Here is a 26,818-nt window from a genome sequence, read left to right as displayed (position 1 = left end):
TGCAAGAATATGCCTGCAAAATCTGATAGTCCACTGAAGCCTACTCCTCTGTTCTGTTACTCTTGTTACCTCTCTCAGAATATTTAGCTGTATTTGAAAGACTTAATTGCAAACCCCAGCAAAGAATGACCACCAATATTAATATCTCAATGAGTTCTTGTAATTATGATGTTGAGATGAAGGGTTTGAACATTCTGGGTTTGTGCTTTTGTGTTAGGTTTTCTGGTTAATATAATTGTTCAGAAAATATTCTGGTCTGATAAAAGCAGCAGCTAGGAGTTGAGTAGTACGAAGTACTTGTCTCCTATTATCAGAGATTCTTAGAGAATAATTTAGCCAAAACCCAAAAGGCTCCTGCAGTGTTTGAACAGCACTTTGCAATAGCATTCACAAACACATTCTTAGTGAATACATTTCAGCTTGGGTCAGAGCTCACCCTTAGCAACAGAAAACATCCTGGTTTGACCTCTCAAAAGCAAAAGCAGTTATTTAAGGGAAATTACTCCAGAGAATTAGCTGTATATGAACAATGCATAAAACAAAAAGGGGAATATAAATGCTATGTACTCAGCAGATAATACTCAACATTTTAGCTTCACAAGCAAAACTGAAATAGCTCAAGAAACTCCTGAGTGACCAAAAGCACTTCCTTTTAGCACAGCCCACAAATGTATCAAGTAGCTGAAAAACAATTTCAAAATGTTAATTCAGATAGATGTAGCGGAAGAGCTGGTTTTGCATCTGAACTTGAAACTAGGAAGGATTTAATCAATTCTTATTATCTTTTTATTATTGACGGAGATGATTATCTTTCCATGTATCTCACACTTCGCTGAAGCTTGCTTAGTTCACTGACATCAGAAAAACATAAAATAACAAAGGGTGAGGAGGAGAAATCAGTCTAAAGGATGAAAACATGCAATACCTCTAATCGCTGTATCCTTCCCTTGAAGAACATGAACAGAGAAGAATTTGGATAAGCAGATTCTTTTTTTGCAAGAATTTCTTTTGCCTCTTTCAATCCCGCCTTGTTATCGCTGCCGTCAAGGGCAAAAAAGGGGCGAACAACTGTGTGGTACCACAAGAGAGCCAATCTAAAAGAAATGTAAGAGTAAAAATGATTACAGTCTGTAAACAGAAATTTAAGGATTACGTTCTACACAGAGAAATTTTTAAATTATTCTGAAAGACAAAGATAGACATGAATCTTTTATTATGCAATCTGGCTTTAAAACAAACACAATGCTACTGCCATACATCAACATACTCCTAAACTGCACCTGAACATACAATTCAGTGCACGTCACCCAAAGGCAAGGTAACAATCAAGCTCATTGCATCAAAGCAGTTGAGCCTTTAGAACTCCGTCAATTTTGAAAAAAGAAAAACTAACAGGAAAACTTTGAAAACTAATTGTTCATTAGAGAGGAAAAAAAAACCCTCCAAAAAAACCAACAACTAACAAAAAAAAAAAAAATCAACAAAAAACCTAAACACACAACAGCAGACACACTTGAAATCAATGTCCAAAAGAAATACATCCTGTTTTCAGAAGGGCAGACATCTACATGACCTACATCGCTCCTGGAAACAAGGGCAGAGCACAAAGATTTCCAAGACTATCTTAAGGAGGAAACATTCCCAAAAAATATAATTTTTCTTCCCAGAAAGGACAAAGAATGAATCAACAGGAACATTTAAAACAAACAGAAATCCAATTCTCCTGCTTGTCAATGTTTCAAAAGTAACATCTTATAGTACCTGCAGCAGATCCAGTAATAAAAGGATTAATTTGTAGATAATATAATAATAATTTATGAGGGTAGTTTAAATTACGTGTACCTCTTAAAAAGACCTGAATGCAGTATGAAGTCTTGGAAAAAGAATACACAAAAAATACTCCTTTAAAAATATTATAAGGAACATCTCATTTTACTGAGATGCTAAAATAAATTAAAAAAAAAATTAAAAAATTGAAAAGATCTTGGGCTAATAGTAAGGAAAAATAGCTAAATGAGATCAATGGCTCAGACAAAATAGTATTCTCTCCATAGCAGAGAATGTAATTCAGGTAAATCTACACAGATTTCGGGGGAGCTTCTATTTACTCTGCTGGCATTTAAGTAACTAGACATGAGAACTGCAGGTACTGAAGAATACAGCAAAATATTGACACAAACCCCAAATATATGTAAATAATTAACAGCAGAGAGATCTCATACAATAGTAAGTGATGAATTTACTAAACCATGGCACGTTAAACAACAAACTACGAGTTTATTTTACCTGCTGTTGTTTCCTTTAAAGCAACATGACCTTTTGGTTTTGACTTTTCTCCAGTTACTTACTTTTAGTACTAAGTTATCTACCAAAGCATTTCAATATAGCTACTCACGTAGCTAAAGGGGCCTTCATGTCCTTACTTTCACTTGCATACATCAGTGAGGAAAGCCCCTGTAGGCGGTCTCCAGGAAAACCCAGCAGGTTGATGATTTTGAGCAGGTTTGGGGGCACCATGGATATGCAAAGATGAAAAAGTCCATATCCAAAGCTAACAGCACCTTTCAGTCTGTTTAGCGAATCCTCCGTTACACCTTCTGCAGCAATATGATTATCATTTGCAGCATCAGAAGTCAAGGATTCCTGAGTTGTTTTCTTCTGATATATTTCCTGAAGTGTGTTAATGTCCGTATAGCACTTATTGTAAATTTTCCAGGCTTTTCGGAGTATCCACCCACCTTTTATGTAAGCTAAAAATCAAAGGAAAAAAACTACTTCAAGGACACATTTCAGAAGCCATTTTAAGTGGTAAATGCTATTTCACAAACTCTAGGATGCTCCATTTGCATTAACTTCTTGTACAAAGGATTTTGTAATAGCTACTGTCCTCTCAAAGAGGTCTTGCGTACTGGGCACTACAAACTTAAGTGCTCACAACCACAGACTTTACAACACGCAACACAAAGGCACTTCCAGTCAGCTACACAGCAATACAACTGTCAGAAAGAAAGAGAGAAATCAAAGAACTTCACACTGGATCTTGCTCCACTATACAGCACAGATGAAAGAGCTGCCTGGCAAACAGAGAAAAGCAAAACTCAAAAGAGACTACATCTCTTCCCTTAAGCCCAAATTCTGTTAAAAGACAGTCGATAGCAAAATATCAAGAAAAGCCTTTCCTTTGGGCTAGATAGTAAGATTTTCAACATCATCATTTCCCTGCCCCTCACATGAATATAATGCCTTTATGATTAAAAAAAAATGGAAAAAAAAGTAAAGCATGCAGAAATTTTATGGTTTTAAATTATTCCTCAGTTGCCTAACTTCCTCAATTTCAAATGCAATATGAGTACTTGAATTTCCCTAAAAAATATCGTCTTGAGGATTCTCAGCTGAGAATGACAGAATACTCGGTCTCACTATGATTTTTATAGGAGGGTAAAAAAAGGCCTGATATCTAAAATAAAGATTTGCCTATTTACACAGCAATCATCTTGTAAGCACATCCTTGGATAATGACAAGTGTTAAACTGGATACAAACAGAATATCCTTGTACACATTAATCATAAAAGTAGACACCAGCATTATGCCTTTGATAGAGTCCTAAGAGTTAGGAACTGCAGTGACGAAGACAGTAACTAAAAATAAAATAAAACAAAAACATGGTTATAGCAGCAGTCTTCTAAACAAATATAACCAAATTTGCAGAGATAAGTGTTATAACTAATGCCAGAATTAGATCATAACAGGTGGTGTGTGTCAAAGAAAAGAAAAATGCTATTAATACCAAACAACTCCTTACAAGCCTTTGATGCCTTTGACAAAAATCATTCCAATCACAAAAAAACCCAAAACATTCTAGAGAAAGTAGTATCACAGACTAGGCTACGTCTTTTTGGATTCTTGTTGTATGAGGAAGGGATAAGGCTAGTTTGATAGTCTTAAAAAACTGTACTGAGAAAGACTGCAACATTTGTATTCTCAGTAGTGACAGATGGGTTCTGTCAACATGAACTTGAGGTATTACAAGAAATTAATCCTCTATCTTGAGATCCACATTAAAGCATTATAATAAAAATGGAAACCCTTGCCTTGATTCAGATGCATTACAAGACTAACAATACTTCATTTTTAAGCAATTAGGTCATTTTTTGCCTGCACAGAGTACTTTAGAAGTTATGTGGCTCACCACAAGATGAATCTTCAGACAACTATGCACAGCAATGCAGCACACCAATAATAACATCCCCACCTTTTCCTTATCCTACAGTACTGTTTCTCCTAATAGCTAACCACTGCGTTTCAATGCAAGGACGAAACAGAAAAGATATGTTAGGTGGAAAAAAAGTATAGTTTTAGGCTTTACTTCCATCAGCGTGCTGTCATTAACCCTAAATAATTTACATATTACTGATATACCAATATGAAACAATCAAATTATAACAATGAATTCCCAACTTTTTTAACATAAAAATTTATATTAAATTTTAACAAAAAAATTTCATGCTGATTTCCCAGCATGAAAGTAGTCAGACCTATGACAGTAGTGGAAAATATCGAGAAAAGGTAGTTCAATATTGCCATGGGAAGCCAATGTAAATTGTTGTGTTACCAACTTTATGATCAAACTATTTCTAATACATCCATGAGGGTGGAAAAGAAAATGTGCTAAGCATATGAGAAAGCAGATTGCATGTCATCATATGCTTCTTGTCAAACTGTTCCATGAAGACAAACAAGAAAATTTTCACCCATCCACCGATCAGAAGTATTTGTCTGCCTTTTTTTTTTTTTAATTACAGTCATTTCAATAATCTGGTGGCTGTTTCTGTACAGGAATATGATAAAAACAGAAGATGTTTATACATAAACAGAAAGATAACGTACTTTAAAAACCAAAATAATGGACCCAACAGTTCAGCAATGGCAGTAAGTAGCATTTAGCTGCTTGGAATTTTAACTAAAGATTCCAGGTATATTTTTTTACTCAGCAGAGTTACCCAAATGTACTGCATGTTGTGCAGTGCTCTCTCTGCTACCCACTTCAGTTCTCTGAGCAGCAGATAAGAGAGAAAAGAACAGACACCACCCTCAATTACAGCATCCAACCAAATTATGCAGCTGCAGAATACATACTGAACCAAAGAAAAAAAGCTTCAAGAGGGAGGGAAAAAAACCAACCACCACAAACAAAAACCCAGAACTGTATCAAAAATAGCAAGGAAGTCTTTCTGCAGCACTAAACACACAGCAGACAGAAATATCCCCTGAATTTCTGCTAGCTACAGCCCAACACATTCCTGACACCACAGCTTGGAAGAAAACAAGTTTGCACATCACAGAAAGCATTACGTCCTTGTTTGAAAATCTTAGGTGTTATTTTAAAAAATGTGAATGTTATTTCCCTGATTCCTTTCAGCTGATCAGCAGGGTTTTCACCAACAATCTAGTCTGTTTACCATCTCTTGCTCTTCACTGATTTGGTGAGAACCTGAGAATGCGCTCACACTTTACATACGACCTTGACCACATTTTCTATAAACTCATAGATGTTTTAAGCATGTTTTAAGCATGTTTTAAGATTATGGAGGAGATGCAGGAATGCAAGAAAACATTAGAGATGGTTCTGCAGTCCAGAGAAGGAGTTTATATTCAACACGACGAGATTAACCCCTTTGGCATACAAGGACACACTCTGGTGGCCACAGAATAAGAACTGATTCAGCAGTTCCATCTTCAACACACTCCATTTAAAATTGCTTTCACTGGCAGTTTGTCAGCAGCCTGGACTTAATGGCCTCTTTTATCTTGCATCAAGCACACAGATGCTACCCATCTTTGCTACCCATCTTCACACCAACTCCTCCAACGCCTCTATGAGAACACGCAAAGGACTCCAACTCGCCTAAGCAAAATCAGTTGAATGCGACCATTGGTACGAAAAAAGCAAAAAGCATGATCTGTAGCAACCCATCTCATCCTACACCATTACCTACACAAAGATAGAAGAATACTTCTGCAAGTGTACCCATCTTGGAATGTTTCAACTGGAACTGTGCTCCTTCTTAAAGACAATCATCCTTATTGCTATCCTTACACTGCGACTTTATGATCACGCTTTATTAAAAGGATATCATGCAAAAATATATCTAAACATGAAAGACACAGCACACCTGATAACTCTTGTTTTACAAATGAGAGCACAGCCAAGTAGACTTGACAGTCTGCTACAATTATTTGTCTTTGTAGACGATCTATCATGGATAGAGTGGATTTTCGTCCATCGACCTGTTTGGAATATACAAAGACAGAGCAGAGCAAAGTATTAACAAAGATAATAGACAATACTTCTCTAAATCTGAGAAATCAAAAAAGGCAAAATTAACTGCAAGTAGTAGTATTGCTACTAAACTAATTCAGCATTTTGAAGTGCAAAACTATGCTAAAATTCCTTTGACAGGTCATCAAGCAAAATCCTACTTGATAGAGAAATTTACATATATACTAGCAGTTATTTTTCCTAAGGTTCTACAAATATTCAGAACAGATTTAAATTTCATTTAATTATTACTAAATGCATCAGACATGGCATTAAAAGATGTTAGACAGGAAAAGCACAGAAAGAGGTATATGACAATTGGCAGGGAAAACATAGTGCCTCTTAGGAGCAGAGAGTGAAGTATGTCAGGTTCAATACTTTTTAGCAAGTAAACTAAATACTGAAGAGAAATGGCTTCTTTTTCTGCTATGTCACACTAGACAGGCCATTCACTACACATTTCTATACTATTACTTTTACTAGTCCTCAATCTTCATGCTTCATTCTTCCTTTCTTATTTAGAATGAAAAATCTAAAAAAGGAAGGAAAATTCCCTAGGAATATTCCTGGCTCACAGCATTCTGTAGCCTCAACATCATGACTTTTGAACATTACTAGAGCATGTATGAATTAAAATTAGTCTGAATTAGACAGGCTACAAGCCTCCTGAGATAATTTAAGAGATCACTAATTTGACATGTTAAAAAACAATTACTAACAAAACACAACTGCTGCTTTAGAAGAGGAATCACCTGAGACTGTGTATTTTACAACAATTAGGAAATCCAAGCAAAATATTTCACTTCATTTCCAAGTTTATCATTAATCTCAACTGCTCTTCACATATCAAAAATAATTTATTCAAAATACAAGGAGGACAGAAAGGAAGTTTTCAGAAATATTTATCCAGTAGACAAATCCATATTTTAGAAATTATGTTCTTACATTCTTTTTAATTTTATTCTTGATTGTTTCTATAACTCCAGCTTCTTCACTTTCACAAAGTTTCTCTGTAGCCTTTAAGTCATCACATGCCAGTTGCATTTTCTCTTCTTCAAATGTCATCATGGCATTCTACCAAAAACCAAACACATTTGAATGACAGAAAGAACAAACAGTTTTATTTCTACAGAAGCTATGGATAGTAAAAGTTTCCCTAAAAATTTGAGAATAAAACTTCTTTAAACAAAAGTAGTAAAATACACACATAAGTAAAAATATTTTCAACACAGAAACACCAAACTAGAGAATTGAGTACTTTATCAACATTTCAAGACAAATCAACTCAGAACTCAGTAAGTCCTTGCCCCCATCTCAGAGCTTCACATGTAGTCAAATTGAATGCACTGTCATGATGAATTTATACAAATTCATTTTCAGTTATTGTTATGTAAGGCATGATTTGTATCTGTGCAGGTACTGCTTTTATGTAATAAATTCATATAAATAACAGGCCTCCAAAGTCAGTAACAAGAAACAGCTATTTCCTTTTTTTAAAATAATAATCACAGTCCCTATATAGGTAGGAAGAAAAAGAAACTGCATCTGACTCCAACTGCTGCTGAATTTCAGGACAAGTAAGTTCTTTTCTTGGAGCTTTATTAAACAAAAGCTCTGAATGACACAGACACACCAAGTGCTGGTGCTATATTTAGAACAGCAGCTAAGCAAGATACATTCAAGATCCTCTGATGCTGCACTCTGATGTTACACTGGTTCAGCACATCAATTCAGATAAGCAAGCCTGAGAGATTGTCCCTCTTTCCTTTCTCCCCTCCAGTGACTTAAAAGAAAGCATATGCCCCAGCAGATGTCCTAACCAGTGTATTTGTCCATATTGCATACTAGAAAGAATTCAAATTTATTTCATTTACAAATCATGTATTTCTGATACATTGTAATAAATTCTGTCTTTAAAAAGAGTATTTCCATGGATAATTTCTCATGAGACACAGGATTAAACAGTAAAGTCAGAATAAGGACAGTCTAAAAAATAAGATTCAAACATTTTCTAATACACTTGCTCAGTTTTATATAAGGTATTATCATTTCTAATTTCTAAAAAGCATTTAACAGACTTATCTTGCTCATTATGACTTTTTAGTCAATCAATATTCTCAGTTCTCATATATCCAGAAAGGAAGTAAAGTCAATGGATTGAATTACCAACTTTCACACGGCAGCATGGATGGAGAAATCTTCAGTAGCAAATGTTATCAGAAAAACAGGCATTTGTGAGTTTTATTTCAATTAATTAATTAAATAACTTCACTGCTCACTTAAGAGAGTGTTTTATTATGCCTCTGTTAATGGAACACATAAATATTTCATACATTGAGAAGCTTAATCACAGAACCTTTACTTTATATTTAAACCACACAAGTAAACAAGCTTTACATGATGTGATGCCTTGTTCTCTAGCTACATTTAATCTAAAAATTTGAAAAAAATTAGTTTCATAAAAATAACCAAATTTAGAGTATCCAGCATTATGAACACACACATGTACATACAAACATGAACCAAACCAGATGTATACTCTGTGCTCTCATCTACTCACCAAAAAGCTGACAAAACTGGCTCCAAAACTCATTAATGGGCTATGGTTTCTGTAAAGAAAACAGAAAATAGTTAGTATATTTGTACATATTTCCTGTCATAAAGATCAATATTGCATTTCTTGGGTTTAACTTATATGTTCGTAAATAAATCTTGGTGGGTTTTTTTGTATCAAAGAGATAAAGAAAATTAAAAATCTGCCAGTTCTACTCTTCCCTTGTGATCTATCACTACAGTTTTGTCCTACCAGACAAACGTCAGCCTATTGTATTAAGAGATTCCCATTTCCACCGCTTCTATGAATTTAAGCTAATCCACCCAGATCTAAAAAACCCGCATCTACCACATGACAAAGTTGTTGTAAATGCAAGGTTCTTATAAGGCTTATGGTTTTATATACATTCAACTTCAGAATATGTATCTTACTACACTGTGTAAAATAGTTTTAAGATGCTTCACCTATTCTCTTTGCAAGGCTATTCCCAAAGGGTGAAATCAACAGCTAGATCAAAAAAACACAGGCAACCAAAACCTTGGTAATATATATGGGAGAGGTTTCAAGCTTCAGTACAACTGTAGTCACACAGACCATGAGAGTACAGTAATGTCACACAGAAGGCACTTGAAAAAATTAAAATGTCAGAATGTCAGTGGTACCATGGATCCACACCATTCAATGGTGAGCTGCCAGGTTATATGAAAACACAAACTTCCCGGATTTAAGAAGTATCATTTATGCTACATATATATATATATAGTTACAGTACAGCACTTAATTTTTTTCCAACTTTATTCTGCAACCATTAGATTAAAGCAGAATTTTTAAAATACCACAAGCATTTGAAAAACAAAGAGAAAGAAGTATATTACTAAAACACAATTTTCCAGTAGTGAACCTGTATTATATAATACAAGAGTTTGGTTCATTTTTTTTAAAAAGAAGCAGTCAGCAATGTTTCACACACCCCCACCCCCCTTTTCTCACTTTGTGATTTAGCATAAATATTTAAAAGCAAAGACATGAACAAGAATAATACGAAAGAAAAACAGGGAAGATAAACAAGCAGAAAAACCTTCCCTTTTGATGCACATCACTCAATTCTGGATATAACCTGTCATATGTTTTCATTATTTTTCAAAAGAAAATAGGTTGGGTACTTCCCCCTTTGTTGGCACATCACCAAAGAACAGCCGCCAGTAAATGTCTCTGCTGTTCAGTACCTGGACTGTTCTCTAGCAGCAGCTGTGTTTCACAGGGCAGTAGCAATCAGCTACACAAATTACACTTGCTGCAGCTGGCACTTCCAGCATGAACTCCTGCTGCAGAGGGCATGTGGCTCTCTCATAATCCCCTTCCCAACGCATGAGGCGTGTGGGACCCATGCGGCAGCCGGTCTTACCACCATACTCAACACAACCTTCACCACACATTTCAAGGTCACACCTCCTGCATTATCAACACCCAACTGATCTAAAACTGCAAAACAGATCAGGACAAGAAATTTTTACATATATGTCCTTAAGTATGAAGTTGCATTTACATCATACTTTCAAGGAAGCTCAGAAATAACCCAAATGTTTCATTTTTGAGTTTCCTGAGATCAACATACACAGAGAGAAAGCAGTTCTGGGGAGTTAAAAAATGTTAAAGTAATGTTAAAAAATGAAGCAGCTAGTTACAGATGAGAGCCAACTGGTCTTTACAGACTAGAAAATATACTGAAGCCCTTACTGCAAGCACTAAAAATTTCTGAAGTATTTTAATGTATATTTGTCTGAGTACAACTGAGTTTTTTTCCCCAAATACATATTTATCTTTTCAACTGATCTTTCAACACTGCTTCCACACTTGTATTCTTGACACTCACTTTGTTTCCAATTCCATCCCCCACAATCAAAGGCAAAACAGTGAAAAAATCAAGAGCCACATTGTTCTATTCTGAAATTATCAGTAGTTTTAATACAGGAGATAACTGTCGCAGATCAGTTCTTTTTAACTTTCAGTCACTCAATCTATAAAAAGCATTGCCATTACAGCACATATGGGCTGTACCACAAAAGGACCCTGAAGCAAAAAAACATGAGGCATAATATTATACGATGTCTGGGAGATGCTTCTGTTGAGACCATGGGGTTTGGCAATCAAAACATGAAAACTTCACTGCAGGAGCTCCTCACACAGAGTTTGTGACATCACTAAACAAAACAAGAACACTTCTGCCATATTCCTAAGTAGTCGATGTAGTCACTATAACTGCAGCTTTATGGAAGATCATTTAGTAAGGTTAATTTCAGTGTTTAAAATCCATTTTAAACAACAACCATGCTCTGTGCTCAGTCTTTGTGACTATTACGTTGAATTATAAATTCTTCAACAGCAATGGCACAGTTCTGTCCCAGTAAAAACTAAGGTGTGACTAATAATGACAATAAATTTCTGAGAAAAATATAATTCCACAAAAATAACCCTTGGCTCAAGCTCCTTATAAGTGACCTTCAGCTTCAGACATGATTTTACATCTTTTTTGACAGATACCAAAAAGTTAAGATACAAAAAAATGATGCAGCACTTGGGAAAATACTAGCAGCAAACCAATGGCCATATCAATGTTGGCAGGAGTTATGGAACTGAATACAAATTAACACTGGGACACTGCACTACCCAAGTTGTCCTTATGGCTTTGAAAGCAATAGCCTCCATTAAGTAAAGAAAAATCTCAAGACTTTTAATTAGCTCAAAGGAAAAAAAGAACCAGTCTCCGGACATATTTTGTAAAACACCGTTTGCCCCTCAGCTAGGAAACTAGGACTCAGAAGATATCTTTATTGTAAGAAATTGTGCTATTAACACCATTATTAAAAGATACCACAGTAAAAGGCTCTACGTATCAATATGTACCAATACAGTTGGCACATGTAACTACACTTAAATCAAAAACTTCAGAGCACTGAAGCAGAACTTTCTTTCGGGTGTATAAATCAGCGTTACATGAGACATTGCTTCTCCCAGTAAACCCTGACTAACTGGACTCATATCATGGCATATCTTTAAGACAGCAATTCAATTTCAGAAGAAAGGTGTTTGCCATGCCCCATTTTCACACATGATGATAACATTCAAGAATTTTAAGCCTTGGTTTGATAATGTTGAGATAGTACAGCCCAATTTTACCATAAAAATAAATCAGAACTGAAGTACATAAAAACAAACAAACAAACATACATCTCGGTTACTCCTCAGTATTTTCTTTTTTTTCTACAGCAATTTCCAAGACAGTATTCCCCTTCCAAATACATCAGCTTCTAAAGCTACTTTCTAAAGCTACTTGAGCCTAGCTCAAGTTTAAATTTAGAGTAATGTAATTAACCTGCCAACATTTCCTCTCTGCTTTTCTAGGCATTACTACTTTAACCACAGTCCAATAAGAATTCCAGTCATCATACCAATAGTGACACTCAAGTTGAAACAAATTATTTTCCTTCAAAGTGGGAGAGTAAAGCATAATGGCACGTAAGTTCTCAGATAAATACAGAAGCAGCAACTAAATATTTTAAAACAAGAAGAAATATGTGTAAATATAAAGGTAAGGAATTTACTGCAACAACACAGAAATCCTTTGGCCATTATTCCATCACAGATTATTCTAAAATTTGTTCTAAAAATTATTTGTGAGACTACAAACATGACAGATCTACATAAGTATACATCTCATCCAATACTGGTATTGGATGAGTATTAAATACTCAAGGTAAATTAGGTTCACAGAAGCATTACGGTATTAAGACACACTGAAAACTGAATATGTCAGATCTTGGTTTAGTTTACATTTCATCAGCAGCCCAAATTTGTTTTGTTAAATTAAACCTTACCATACACTTCTGTTTTGACTAGAAATACACAACCAAATGGAAATTCAGAAATACAGAAATAATTCTGTAGCCCTGTTCCATCTAGTTTTTACTGACTTGTTTTGTCCTTCTGCAAATTAAGAGGGAATTGCTTTGCTCTAACTTAATATTTTACTAGAAACAGTAGATCAAAAAATGAGTGAAAAGTCTTTACAGTATTTGTATCTTTCACAGAGTTAATTTCTTCAGTGTTAAAATAAGATCTGCTTACTATCATACCTCTTCTGCCATCTCCACCAAACCTGACTTCTGAGTAATAAACTCAAATTTTAGTTTAGCTTTCTTCCATCTTCCCTTGTACCTTTCTTCCATCTTCCCTGCCACATACTGCCCCATATGGGGCAACCTCCCTCTACTCTTTCCACCACTTCTTTCGGTGACATACCTGTCTCTGTCAGGAAGACCACAAAAGCATCACACTCAATGTGATTATCTCCATGTACCCAGGCCTTGGAAGATTTAAACTGCAGAACACTTAAAATATTTTTTTTATCTACCCACATAACTGGAAGATTGGTGCTGGTTTTTGTGCATCGCTATTGCTATAACATACTCTGCCTAGCCTTGAGCAACGAAATCTTAACTCGCCGAGATATGCATTTATTACACATTTAGAATACCACTACTAAAGATCACTTCCCTTGTAAATAACTCTCCTTTCTATATATCCATCTAGCACCTGCTCCTCTGCCTATAGCTGCAATAAACAAAAGCACACAGGGCTGCTACCAGGGCACTCATGATTTATTCTCACGCTGCCAATCCAGATGCTATCATCCTTCTCCCAACCAACTGACGTCAGTTCCCGCTCTGCTGTCCTTATCTTTAGAGAAGCTACTGAAGCATCTACTAAATCACTTAATTCTTGCACTTAAGGTTCCTTTGCTGAGCTACATAAGCAAGAATTTTAACAGTGATTAGACAGCCCATACATGGGCTATAATCTACCTACTGATCAATGCTGGCTTAATGTCACCTTGTCTCAACTTGTATTTGGGTCAAAAGTATTTTGAGCCAGAGTCAGCATTTTAAATTGGTAATGTGAGATTCAAACAACTATCCACAAGGGAATTTCTGGTCCGTTGCTGAAGTTCGTACGTCTGTTAATATATATAATGTAACATGTCAACCTTAATGTCATTTCTTTTTTTTAGGTAATCATAGTAAGCTTTTTTCCCATTTGCTCCAGTTTACAATTCTACTCTATGTCCTGCTTTACCCTAGCAGGTTGTACAGCAAGCTTTACTATATTGGCCCCATTCTTTAAATCTTTACAGACTTCGTCTTAGAATCACATTTCCTCTATATCATCTTCATTTTCTTCTTTGGAAATGACCTCATTATATACATTTTGCTTATCATCTTGTACGATTTGTCTTTCCATTCAGATGGAAGTGGAAAACTTTATCAAGCCTTCTCAGATGTAAAAGTCATTCATGCAGAATCAAACATTTCCCTGGTAGGAGACAGAAGATTGTTGGATTTCTTGTGAGATAACATTCCTGATCTTATGATATATGCCCTGGCACCCGTGAGGGCCAACCATGTCCTGGAGTGCATCAGGCAGAGAGTTGCCATCTGGTCAAAGGATGTGATTGCCTAGTCTGTGCTAGTCAATCTCACCACAAGTCCTGTGTGCAGTTTTGGGTAGTGCAATATAAGAAGGATATTAAGCTATTAGACAGCATCCAAAGGAGGGCAATGAAGATGCTGAAGGGCCAAGAGGGGAAGCCATATGAGGAGAGGCTGAGGTCACTTGGTCTGTTCAGCCTGGAGAAGAGACCTCATTACAGCCATAACTTCCTCATGAGGGGAAGAGGAGGGACAGGCACTGATCTCTTCTCTGTGGTGACCAGTGACAGGACCCCAGAGAATGGCCTGATATTGTGTCAGGGGAGATTCAGGCTGGATATTAGGAAAAGGTTTTTCACCCAGAGGGTGGTTGGGCACTGGAACAGGCTCCCCAGGGAAGTGGTCAGAGCACCAAGTCTGACAGAGTTCAAGAGGCATCTGGACAGCGCTCTCAGACATGTGGTGTGATTCATGGAGTAGTCCTGTGAAGGGCTAGGACTTGAACTTGATCATTCCATGGGTCCGTTCCAACTCAGGATATTCCATGATTCTATGATTTATGATGTGAATCAACATTTAGCTAAAACTCCTGATTTTATTTGACACTCTTCTCTCCTCCTAGCTGGAGGAAGTTTTTAAATAATTTTTGAATTGCAAATGCTTTTAGGAAGTAAAGAATCAGCAAAATATAAAAAAAAGGTCTTTTGACAGTTTCTTTCCTTCCTAAATGTTTAGGAATCAAAAAAACTACAAGGGGAAAAAGAACATTCCAGTTCCAGCTTTCTTGCTAATGTCAGAGTGGTTCACCAAAACAATACCATCCCACGGGCTGACTGAGGGCTCCATCTCTAATGCCTATGTCCCTGGTTAACCTCCACATCTCCTGTGGCTTCCAGAAGTACTCAAAGTTTAAATCGATGAGAACTATGATGGTCTCAGCATTGTTCAAGCTGAATAGAAAGATTGATATCTGACAGTTTCAAATATGAGTTTGCACCATGGGGACCTGACACAGCTACCAGCATTAAAGACAGTGGTGCTGTCTGTTGCAGCTTTATGAAAATATAACACCCACTGGTATTTGATTTATGTTCAGAATGTTATCACCAGTGATAGATGGAGGATCTGGACTTCTTAAAAAAAAAAAAAAATCATGAAAAAGCACATGCAGTTTCTGACGCTACCTGCAGATGATTTTTCAAAACCCTGATATCTTCTTTGAAGCATAATTTAGAAAAAAACAAGTCACACACTACGCCAGACAGGCGTAGTGTGATAGTCAATGCAGTTCCAACTACATGTTGTTTCTGACACACAACTGACATATTCATCTGACTTCTTCAGATTCTATATAGAAATATATGACCTTTGAACACCAAGAGACAAAATACTACTCTCCCATGCCCAACACAGAAATAATGGTTCTATAGCCCATTCAAAGTACCAACGCTGTTCAAAGGCAAGGTTTATGTGGTTATACAGTTGGAATTCCTACCCTGGTTTCCTCAGGGACTGCATTATGACCAGTTTTCAAACATGACTGATTCTGGGCTCAGCAGTCAGCTTTCTGGAAGATGCAAAAGTGCAGAATAGGAAAGAAAAAGAGATCCCACCTGTCCCACAAATACAGAAGCATTGATTTGAACTAATTTTTCACAAGACCTTTAAGTGGTAAATTAAGTAAAAATTAAAGTAATAAAAAGTAAAAGCAAAACTAGTCATTTCTAAGAAACAGTTTTAAGTAGTTTAAATGATGTGGTTACTGAAACTGAAGCTTGGCTGAATGACTGAGTTTCCAAATAGTTTTGTAGGTTCTTAAACAGTTTTCAAAATAAAAAGACCTCCTTTCCTCCCTTCACTTCTGCCTTTCATCCGATAACTCTTAAGCTTCTGGAACAGAGCTAAACTACCTGCATAAGCAGTAGTTTAGAATTAAGACTTTCTATAAGAAAGGTCACTTGAAATACAGACAACTATCAAGTTAAAAAAGCTGCATCCCATCAGACATCTTTGAGCTCTAGTGCCACAAATTACAAACATCTATATTAAATTATGGAGAGCTCCCAATAGCTGCTCATTTGGCTTACCAGCTCCATTTAGGATGGGTTCTATTTCATAATTCCAAGCAAAAACATACTCATTAAGACTGCAAGCAAAAAAATATGTAATAGCATTACTTAAATCCTTTCAGGAAGAACACATTCAAGACAAGCACAGAACCCAAAACTGTTGGGGAAAAATGTACATGCCTCCAAAATTCAAATTTACAGGAAGTTGAGCATACTTTGCTGTATCTTCTCTCCTATGTCAAATACATTTTCAACATACAGTTAACATGCAATTCAATAAAGGTCTATTAGTCCCCAGCAAGATCGATGAACCATGCTATAAATTTTGGGACAAAGTTTTTAAATGACTATGAAAATCTCCAGCTCTAAGACAGCAATTATCAACTTATGATCCACAAACCATTCATCTTATGAAGGAATTCCTATTTCCTCCTTGCCGGTGGTGTTTAAAGGCCAGGATCAAAAAGTACACTGAACTCAGAGGCACTTCTTGATAAAATCAAAAAAAGAAAAGCCTGCACCCGGAAAAAAAGATTGGCAAGTTTCTGCATTTAAGATATCTTTAGTAATAAACCTCCTAGATAAACAAGAGAATAGTTTGCAGAAGAGATCATTATTCACTCTTTCAAGGGAGGATTAAACTACATTTTGAGAACAGGAATCTTAACAATTTTACTCCCTAGCACTACTTTACAATGTAAGAAGCATCACATATTTAGAATTCCTAGACTACTTCCAGATTCACACTACTGAGAGAAAGCAATGGCACAACACAACCAAAAGCAGAGGAGAGGAAACACCACTGAGTGCTCCTTAACCGGCATCTTAAAAAATTGCACAACACAAAACCAAGCAATTGAACAGTTGATGACTCCAACAGAAAGAAATACGCAAGAAATAAGTAACTCTTAGGGTGCAACTTCACATGACAGAAATGTGACACTTAGGCACACAGTTTAGTGGTGGTCTTGGCAGTGCTGGGTCAACAGTGGGACTTGATGATCTTGGAGCTTATGCATGTGAGGAATGCAGAATTGGACCTTACCTACCACCTGCAACATTCCAATTAGTTCTACACAACAGTACTGTGCGTGTCACATAACAATATATGCTAAAGACTGAATGAGGTATTTAATATTAGACCATTGCAGGTACACAATAAAGTTGTTATTCCATTATTATTACGGGGACGTCCTTAATTTGTCTTACTCCCCGCACTCTACTTCCAACCATCCTTTTTGTAAACAAGATTTAAGTACATAAGTACACCATCACTATGCAGTTCTATTTTAAGTCAACTGAAGTCTTATTTAATCACACAGACAACAGCAATATAGTGCATATTAATTATTTAGAATGTATGCGCAATTACAGCAGCTCAAGCTCGGGTGGAAGACATCAGTCCTCACAAAAAAAAGCCAGGACAAGTAGGGGCAATCTTTTCTTTAAGAGTGACTTACACAGTTGTGCTAATGCTGTTCATACCAGATGCCTACTTAATGCAGAAACCTAGACGTGATGTATATAGAGATTATAAACATAATCTTACAGCCTGAAGATAATCACAGAAGCACTCAGGGACCTTCCATTGCTGTTTTGTGGGCCAAAAACCGCATCAGATCAAACACAAGCACCAGAGCGAAACACATCCAGGACACGTCTCCAGGCACACGTGCGTGCTTACACAGACACGACAGACAAACGCAGCCAGTGCTACCGAGGGACCCGTCCCCAGCCCTTCCCCACCCCTCCAGACAGCCCCCACTGCGCACACCAAACACCACCCCCACAATGTGGACCTGCAGCCCCTCAGCCAGGACCTCGGGGGTAAATCCCCCGAGCCAGCAGTGTGCCCTTGTGGCCAAGAAGGCCAATGGTATCCTGGGGTGCATTAGGAAGAGCACTGCCAGCAGGTTGAGGGAGCTGATCCTACCCCCTCTACTCAGCCCTTGTGAGGCCACATCTGGAGTGCTGTGTCCAATTCTGGGTTCCTCAGTGCAAGAGAGACATGGAGCTCCTGGAGTGGGTCCAGTAGAGGGCAACGAGGATGACTGGGGAACTGGAGCATCCCTCTTACGAGGAAAGCGTGGGGGAGTTGGGCTTGTTCAGCCTTGAGAAGAGGCGAGTGAGAGGAGACTCAATAATGTGTATAAATAAAGGCGGGGTGCCAAGAGGATGGTGCCAGGTGCTTCTCGGTGGTGCCAAGCAAAAGGCAAAGAGGCAATGGACAGAAACTGATGCACAGGAACATCCACGTGAATAAGAGGAACTTTATTGTGTGAGTGACCGCACACTGGAACAGATTGCCCAGAGAGGTTATGAAGTCTCCCGCACTACAGACGCTCAAGAACCGTCTGGACGCAATCCTGTGCCACCTGCTCTAGGATGACCCTGCCTGAGCAGGGATGTTAGACCAGACGACCCCACTGTGGTCCCTTCCGACCCGACCTATTCTGTGATTCTACGCATCACGCGTGCCCCTTCCCCCCGAGAGCGCTGACCGAGGCAGGGACCGGCGGCAGCGACGCCTCCGCTCCGCGGGGCCGGGCAGGGCGAGGCTGCCCGCGGCGGGGGACCCTGCGCGCCGGAGAGGGGAGGGCCGCGCCGGGGAAGGGGCCGGGGAGCGGCGGGCAGAAGGGCGGCCGGGGCTGACCTGTATTTCTTGAAGAGCTGGTCGGACTCGCGGAAGCCGTTGTTCAGCAGCATGTTGATGCCGGCCAGCGCCAGCTCCGCGTCCTCGATGGGCAGCGGCGTCTCCCCGTCCTCCCGCGGCGGCGGCTGCTCCGAGCCGGCCATGACGGTCAGGAGGCAGCGGGACCCAGCCGGCTCTCCTCTATCTATCTAACCTACCTACCTATCTACCTACCCACCCACCTGCCCGCCCGCCCCTTCCCGGGCGGCTCGGCGCTGCCTGGGCGCGCGCTGCGGGAGGAGCCGGGAGCGCCCGGTGCCGGCGGAGGCGCGAGCCCGGAGGTGCCGCCGCCCGCGCGCGCCGCAGCCGCCCCGCGCCCGCAAACCCTCCTGAGCGGCGGCGCGCGCCCCGCGACACAGCGCGCAGGCGCCGCCGCGGGGGCCGCGCAGGCGCGAGGGCCGCGCCGGGTGAGGGGCCGGGGGAGCAGCGGCCGCGGGGCGGTGCCTCCCGCGGCGGGGTCGTTGTGTTGCGTACCCGCCGAGCCCTCAGCCGTCCTTCGCAGGGTAACAGTTCCGGAATACCCTGAGTTGGAAGGACTCACAAGGACCATCGAGTCCAACTATTGGCCCTGCCCAGGACCATCCCCAAGAGTCACACTGTGTGCCTGAGAGCACTGTCCAAAGGTTTCTTGAACTCTGTCAGGCTTGATGCTCTGACCACTTCCCTGGAGAGCCTGTTCCAGTGCCAACTACCCTCTCGATGAAGAACCTTTTCCTAATATCCAGTCTGAGTCTCCCCTGACACAACTTCAGGCCATTCCCTCAGGTTCTGTCACTGGTCACCACAGAGAAGAGATAGTGCCTTTCCCTTCTCTTCCCCTCGCAAGGAAGTTGTAGACTGTGATGAGGTCTCCCCTCAGTCTCCTCCAGGCTGAACAGACCAAGTGACCTCAGCCTCTCCTCATATGGCTTCCCCTCTTGGCCCTTCAGCATCTTCATTGCCCTCCTTTGGATGCTGTCTAATAGGTTTGTGTCTTTCTTACATTCTGGTGCCCAAAACTGCACGCAATATTCCAGGTGATGCCACACAAGTGCAGAGCAGAGCAGGACAATCACCTCCTTTGACTAGCCGGTGCAGCTTTGCCTCATGCCCCCCAGGACACAGTTTTCCCTCCGGGCTACCAGGGCACTGCTGACTCTGTTCACGGACTCTGTACCCCCGCTTTAGGGACAGCACGGCAAGCACCAGTGGGAGAGAGATGGGCAGCTGATGCCCAGCTTGGGGGTGTCTATGTGTGGAGCTGGTGGTTTTTTCCCCCCTCCTCCATGTGTTACTTTCCCTCCCCACCCTCACACCTCTCCTCACCGTGCTGGTGGGCACTGTATGGGTGCAGGTAACTGCTGCTTGCCTGCCCTCCCTCAGACTCTCCACAGCCCTAAGGCTTCTAACAAGACCCACTGGGTTTTTTCCAGTTTTCGTGAGTGGGATGCAGCAGCTGGTGCTGCAGCAGGGCCTTGGGTGTGAAGTAGTCCAAAGTCCAAAGTCCTCCTCTGATAATGCAGCTTTCCCTTCCAAGATCAATGATTTTTTTATTGCTATTATTTTTTTTCAGTGATTTCAGTTGGTGACCAAGGTCACTAGCACTAAGACTGAAGTTCCTCTTTTGTGACTTTTTCACCTCCCCAGTGCAAGTCTGGGAAACTAGCGTTTCTAGAAATTTACTCTCTTGTCTCTTGATAGCATACTCCATGACTAGCAATGTGAATTTAACTTATCTGTGACACAGGCAGGAAAAATCAGTATTTTGCAAGTTTGGGTCAGATACAAGCTACTCTTGCAGGTGTTTTTAAACTCAGGACGAATGAAAAAGTATACTTGCATAAATGTACCCATTCCAAACCAAAATGGCCAATTACCTAGACGCTGAAATTACACTCACATTGTTTTTATCCTTCTTTACAGGAAGAGACTTTCTTTGCTGTGCTTAAATTTAGGCGAATACAAATGCTATTATCAACAACCTGGTCTTGCTTCCTGACAGCTAGGATAGTGCTACAGTTGCTCTGGTGAAAAATTTAAGTATCAGACTGCCTCCCCCTCCCTTGCTAGCATACAAAAGAATGGGACCAGACATTACTTTTAAGTGGCAGCCCCTCTTCCCTGTAAAGCAAAATATCTGTGAATCAAATAGCAGTATTTCTGTACATGCCTTATGGGAATTGCTATCACCACCTCGGGAAATACTCTGTACCAAAAACCTCTTGGGACAGAGCTAGGATTTTGAAAGTGAGGATCTCCTGATACCAGAAGGCTTCTGAAATCTATCAGGTGTGAATGGGGCCCTTAGGCTGGTGCCAGCCCCTCTGTCTTACTGAGCAGGACTGGACGCTCAGCGGTGTTTGAAGAGGACATGTGTTTTCTTACAATGAATATCTCCAAAACAGCATGATCTACACAGCCTAGAAATCCTTAAGGACTTCAGGGAAGTCAGCACAGCATGACTGGGGAACAGTGTGTTCTCCAATGTGTTCACAGATTATTTGTGAAATTTGGACTCCAGAAATACAAACAGCCTCACTAAAAGGAAATTGCAGGTTGTGGTTTTACCACCTTTGTTCTCTGTTTCACGTGTGCACAAGACACTGCATTCCAGATTAAATTGAGGTTATTTACCAAGCACGATTCTTTGGGCAGGGGTTCATGCTGGAGCAGTTTATTATATTGTTTCCCTTAGTCATATGTAATCAATTTGATCAAGAGGCAATGAATCTTCTTATGGATTCCCTGAAAACTTGTTATAGACAAGGCTAACTCCTACCTCCAATACTATTTCTGAGGAGCAGAGAGCCAAGTCCTTTGTGAAACACCTGCTCCATTTCTCCAAAGCTAGACTCCTATTTCCCGACCCCTGTGTTTGAATAATAGGGTAGCAGGGCTGTGTGCTCCCTGAAGGTTTTGGCCTCATGCACAAGGAGCTAGAATTCTTTTGAGATCTTCTTTCTAGCACCCAGTTGCTCCAGACCTTGCTCAGGGCTGGCACCAATAATTCGTTTCCTGTAACAAATGCTTCTATGAGTATCCGATAGCTAGCTATTAATTTTGAAACTCAAGATGTAAGTAGCTAAATCAACTCTACAGAAACAGCTATAAGTGTACGAAAGAAAATTGGCAGAATGAAACTGCATTTCAACTGCCAGTAGAGAAGTAACACATTTGAACACCATAAATGAAGCAATTTGACTTCAGCAGCAGTTTTATAGTGCCCACGTTGTTGTGATCTGCACTGCAACCTCATTTTCCTGCAGAACTGGATTGGAAATCAGTAGGGATGTAAGTCTCCCTGCCTGCCCTGTAATGGCAGATGAGGTCTTGTGATGGGTTACAGTTAGTTTGATTCCCGCAGAGGATGTGGCACCGCTGATTCAGCCTGCTAAAAATGGCAAGGGGAGTGTAGAAACCACAGTGAACAGGACTACATGGATGAGTTGTACATGTTAATCAAAGCTCATATTTACTTACCGGCCTACCTACCCTCTAAACATCTTTCCTGGGCTTTTTTGGTTAGATATTTTTTTTAAATTCCTAGTAACATACTATCATTAGCGCTATAGGTACTCTTCAGCCAACAGGTTCAGCAGAGGGGCCAGTCAGTGGCTTGCTTTCCCCTTGCCTCACAGCTTGCTGCAGTGCAGTATTGAATAACCTGTGCTGCTGTGGCCTGTTACCTCTCTCTTATGAAAACAGGTTGAGGCAACTGCTTTGTAATTACTCCAGGACGATAAAGTTATTGATGCTGAACAAGAATTTTACTTTTAATAAATTAACTGGCCTAAAATTCCCAAGACATTTGCTCTGGTTTCCCAAAAGTTGTTAGATAAAAGATAAAGTGGCTGCCATACTCGCATCCTGTAAGAGATACAGAATGGTGGTGGTTTTGCAGCCCCTTTGCAGGACACTGCTGTTGTAGTTCAAGATAGCCTGTACCTTTGACTACTCAATTGCTCTTCCCTTTGACAAGCTTTCCAAATTTCTACCCTGTCTTTTTGCTTTTGACAGGGAGAAGTCCTGCAAGTCATCATCTTCACGTACTGGTCCCTGAGTAAAAAGTAGTTTTTCGTTGGTGTTTTTTGTCTGTAAGTCTAATTGGAATTTAAGCCCTACTCATGAACTACAGAGAACAGCAGAAGTTGAAGAAGCAGGAAATAAATTATTAGAGAAAAGCTTAATGATTTATCTAAAGCATCAGAGAGGAAAGAGTTAAAATCAAGGGCAGACCTATATTCATATTTTCTTTAATATCATTTTCATACTCAGTAAATTAGGTCCCACTTGTCTCAGGGCCCTTCTCCACTCTGTCTGGATGTGGCAAGCTAACCCCTTGCTTCTCTCTCAGAGTGCCCTACATCTGATTTTGCTGGGTTTCTTTTTACTTCTCTTGTTCCCATACTCTACATCTGTCCTTGAGCACCTCAGTAAGCCTCCTACAATTTACACTTTTTAAGATGCAGATGAAATTTCGGTAGTGGATTTAGAATATTTGATCATCAGAAATTAGGTTAGAATCACTGATCTTTTTAATAGAGAGAATTAAAATCCTTAAGAATGGAATTAACCTTTTTCCCCTGGATTGCAAAAAGAGTGACCGTGTATGTATGTAACATGTTGGAAATACTAACTAAAATCATAAAGACATCTCCCATGCTTTTTCAGTCTCAGACACAAACCTGCAGAATCTGCTCCTGTAATTTTGAATTCCTTTTTCAGGATTTGCCATTCTAGTTCAATATCAGATGCAGTCCCATTGTTGGTTATGAAAGGGTGTTACAATCCAGGGTATAGCCATCTTTTCCAAACCATCAGAGGGATTATCTGTGTCTATGACTTCCAGTAATGGCTACTGCATATATAAATGGGAGTATCTTCCCTTTCTGAATATACAGTATTTGGTAAGACAAAAATTAAGTTCTCAAGTACATTTTGAAGGAAATGTACTTTTTAAGTAGCTAAAGTCACTTATTCTTGTGCTTTGTGCCTCACACTATGTCTCTGATTTTGCAACAATGAAGGTGCCTGACTATTGTGTCTTGTCACTTAAATATTTATGAGCGGTGAGCTCTACATTGCTTATCATCATGCATTTTCCATAGAGCACAGCAACTAAGCAAGACTACAAAGCCAAGCTAATCTTCAGAGCTGGCTCTCCACATTTTCCGATTAATATGCATTGTCATTATAAGGGCTAAACCCTGCCTGAGGACACACACATGAAGTGACTATTGAAATGACTTGTCTGTTCTGTCAATAGACAAGGAGTATGTATACATATCCTGGTAAAACAGAACAGGCTCAATAAGCCTCTTCATCCAAAGTATTCCAAGGATACTGAAAATAGGTCTTTTGACCCTTTCCTTTGATTAAAGAGAGCTACAGTAGTAACAATTAGAAGAATAACTTCTGGTTTTTTGCAGTGGATCTTATTCTAGAATCAACTACACCTTCCTCTCACAGTCTTTCTGTTTTCCCTGCCTTTTCTTCACAGGAAGTGTTTAGTATATGGTGAGCTATCAGATGGAAGGTGACATCCTTCAGTCCTGGTCTTTTGAGCAGTGGTTTGTGGCTGCTCTCATCTAGTTTGTAACACAGGCTGTGCTGTGGCACTTCTGCACAGAGAAATCACAGAGGTGGCTGGGTCAGAGCAGGCAAAGTTCTTGGAAATTCAAGAAGGAGAGTGAAAAATGAGACAGAGCAAGTAAGAGCCATTACGTATGATTTTTCATATTTTGCTTTGATATTATTGATTTTTATCCACACTTATTGTTGTTCTGGACCCAATGTATAATCAGTCATATAATGGGATAAGAATATGTGCAGTCACACAGAGTTATTTTTACTGAAACATATAAAGGTGTATAATTTTTGCTATATAACAGAGCTTTTTTTGTATTGGGACTTTTTTAACCAGACTGTGCTAATGGCCAAACATATGCACACAGTTCCGGAGAAAACAAAGGAATACACAAGTATTAAATACTAGCAGCTGCTCTGTTCAGGCAGCAGTCACATGCTGGCCTGCTTTATAAAAATTAATTGGAAAGACTTCCATACAAAATAATCACACTACTTGAATTTTTAAGACCCAATTCAAAATGTTTTACTTTCAGAGGAATGACTTCCTACCGAGTTCAGATCTACATTTATAAAAATACCTGCTCTGTATTGTTACACAGCATGAAATGTAAAGCCCAGAATGGTTGCCAGAAATCCACCAGTCCTGGCCCAGCCCTTTCTGATGAGTCAGAACAAATTCATCTAGATCATAAAAGGCAAATCTTTGTCTGAATGTCCTTAAAATACTTTGAGTATGGCAAATCTGCAGATTAATTTTCCCTTGTGTTCTTGCTCCAGTGAACAATGGAAACAATTAAATGCATCTTTGATATAGAAACAAGGGGATAATAGCAAAATAAAACAGGCGAGCTTAATGGTTTGTGTATGGGGGGTAAGGTAGGCTGTCTTGCCCAAACTGGAGTGTAGAAACATATTTGTCCCACTTGATCCCCTTGTTTCTACATTTGTAGTGGGTTGACCCTGGCCAGATGCCAGGTACCCACTAAAACCACTCTCTCACTCTCCCTCTGCAACTGGACAGAGGAGAGAAAAAAAACAGGTAAGGATTCATGAGTTGAGCTAACAGCTGGGAGAGGTCACTTACTGATTACCTTCATGGGCAAAACAGACTCAAACTGGGGATATTACTTAAATTTATTACTAACAGAATAAGAGCCAAAGAGTAAGAAATAAAACAGTCCTAAAAACACCTTCCCCCCACCCCTCCTTCCTTCCATGTTCTCCCTCCTCCCCCCCAGCGGTGCAGGGGGACAGGGAATGGAGGTTCTGGTCAGCTGTTGTTTCTGCCGCTGCTCAGGGAGAGGGGTCCTTCCCCTGCTCTTGTGGGGTCCCATCCATGGGAGACATTATTTGATGGATCTCTCCAGCATGAGTCCATCCCTTGGGCAACAGTTCTTCCCAAACTGCTGTCCCGTGGGTCACTCCTCCATGGGGTGCAGTCCTTCACAGATGAGCTGTGCTAGCTTGGGTCCCCCACAGGGGCCACAAGTCCTGCCTGGGAAAAATCTGCTCCAGTGTGGGCTTCCCTCTCCACAGGCTGCAGATCTCCAGCAGGACCCTGCTCCATCCTGGGCCTCCCACAGGGTCACAGCCTCCTTCATGCATCCACCTCTCCAGCATGGGCTTCTCCAAGGGCTGCAGGTGGGTCTCTGCACCCCGATGGTCCTCCATGGGCTGCAGGGGCACAGCTGCTCCACCATGGCCTCAGCTCCAGTACCTGGAGCACCTCCTGCCCCTCCTTCTGCACTGACCTTGGTGTCTACCTTGTTCCCATGTTCTTACTCCGCTCTTCCCTGGCTGGAATTCTTTCTGTGCCACAACCTTCTGTTCTTAAATATGTTATCACAGAGGTGTTACTATCACTCCTGATTGGCTTGGCCTTGGTCAGCAGCAGGAAGTCCGTGCTGAAGCTGGCTGGCATTGGCTCCACTGGACAGGGGAAGCTTCTAGAAGCTTTTAACAGAAGACACCCCTGTAGCCCCCCCCTACCAAAACCCAGCCACAGAAACCCACTACATGAGATCTTGATTACTGCCCTATTAGTCTTTCAATTTTTACAACAAATAGCAACCTATTCACTTTGACCTTTCGCAACCATACCCTATAATTGTGTGCATTAACACTGGTCG

General features: G+C 40.0%; 1 protein-coding gene across 1 annotated transcript in view; it reads right to left on the bottom strand.

The window, feature by feature from the left end:
- TTC39C (tetratricopeptide repeat domain 39C) overlaps positions 1–19,408 on the bottom strand; it is a 34,820-nt gene extending 15,412 nt beyond the window's left edge. Inside the window, exons 1-6 of the mRNA XM_051775262.1 lie at positions 19,083–19,408; positions 8,881–8,929; positions 7,266–7,394; positions 6,175–6,289; positions 2,396–2,750; positions 926–1,094 (exon numbers count right to left, since the gene is read on the bottom strand). Of these exons, the coding sequence (XP_051631222.1) occupies positions 926–1,094; positions 2,396–2,750; positions 6,175–6,289; positions 7,266–7,394; positions 8,881–8,929; positions 19,083–19,225 (960 nt within the window). The 5' untranslated portion in view covers positions 19,226–19,408. The remainder of the gene's footprint in view (positions 1–925; positions 1,095–2,395; positions 2,751–6,174; positions 6,290–7,265; positions 7,395–8,880; positions 8,930–19,082) is intronic.
- Positions 19,409–26,818: the final 7,410 nt, after the last annotated feature.

Source organism: Manacus candei, unplaced genomic scaffold, assembly GCF_025592945.1.
Source record: "Manacus candei isolate 608988 ecotype Guabito, Panama unplaced genomic scaffold, ASM2559294v1 h1tg000008l, whole genome shotgun sequence".
Classification (NCBI taxonomy): Eukaryota; Metazoa; Chordata; class Aves; order Passeriformes; family Pipridae; genus Manacus; species Manacus candei.
This window is presented reverse-complemented; position numbering and strand designations above follow the sequence as displayed.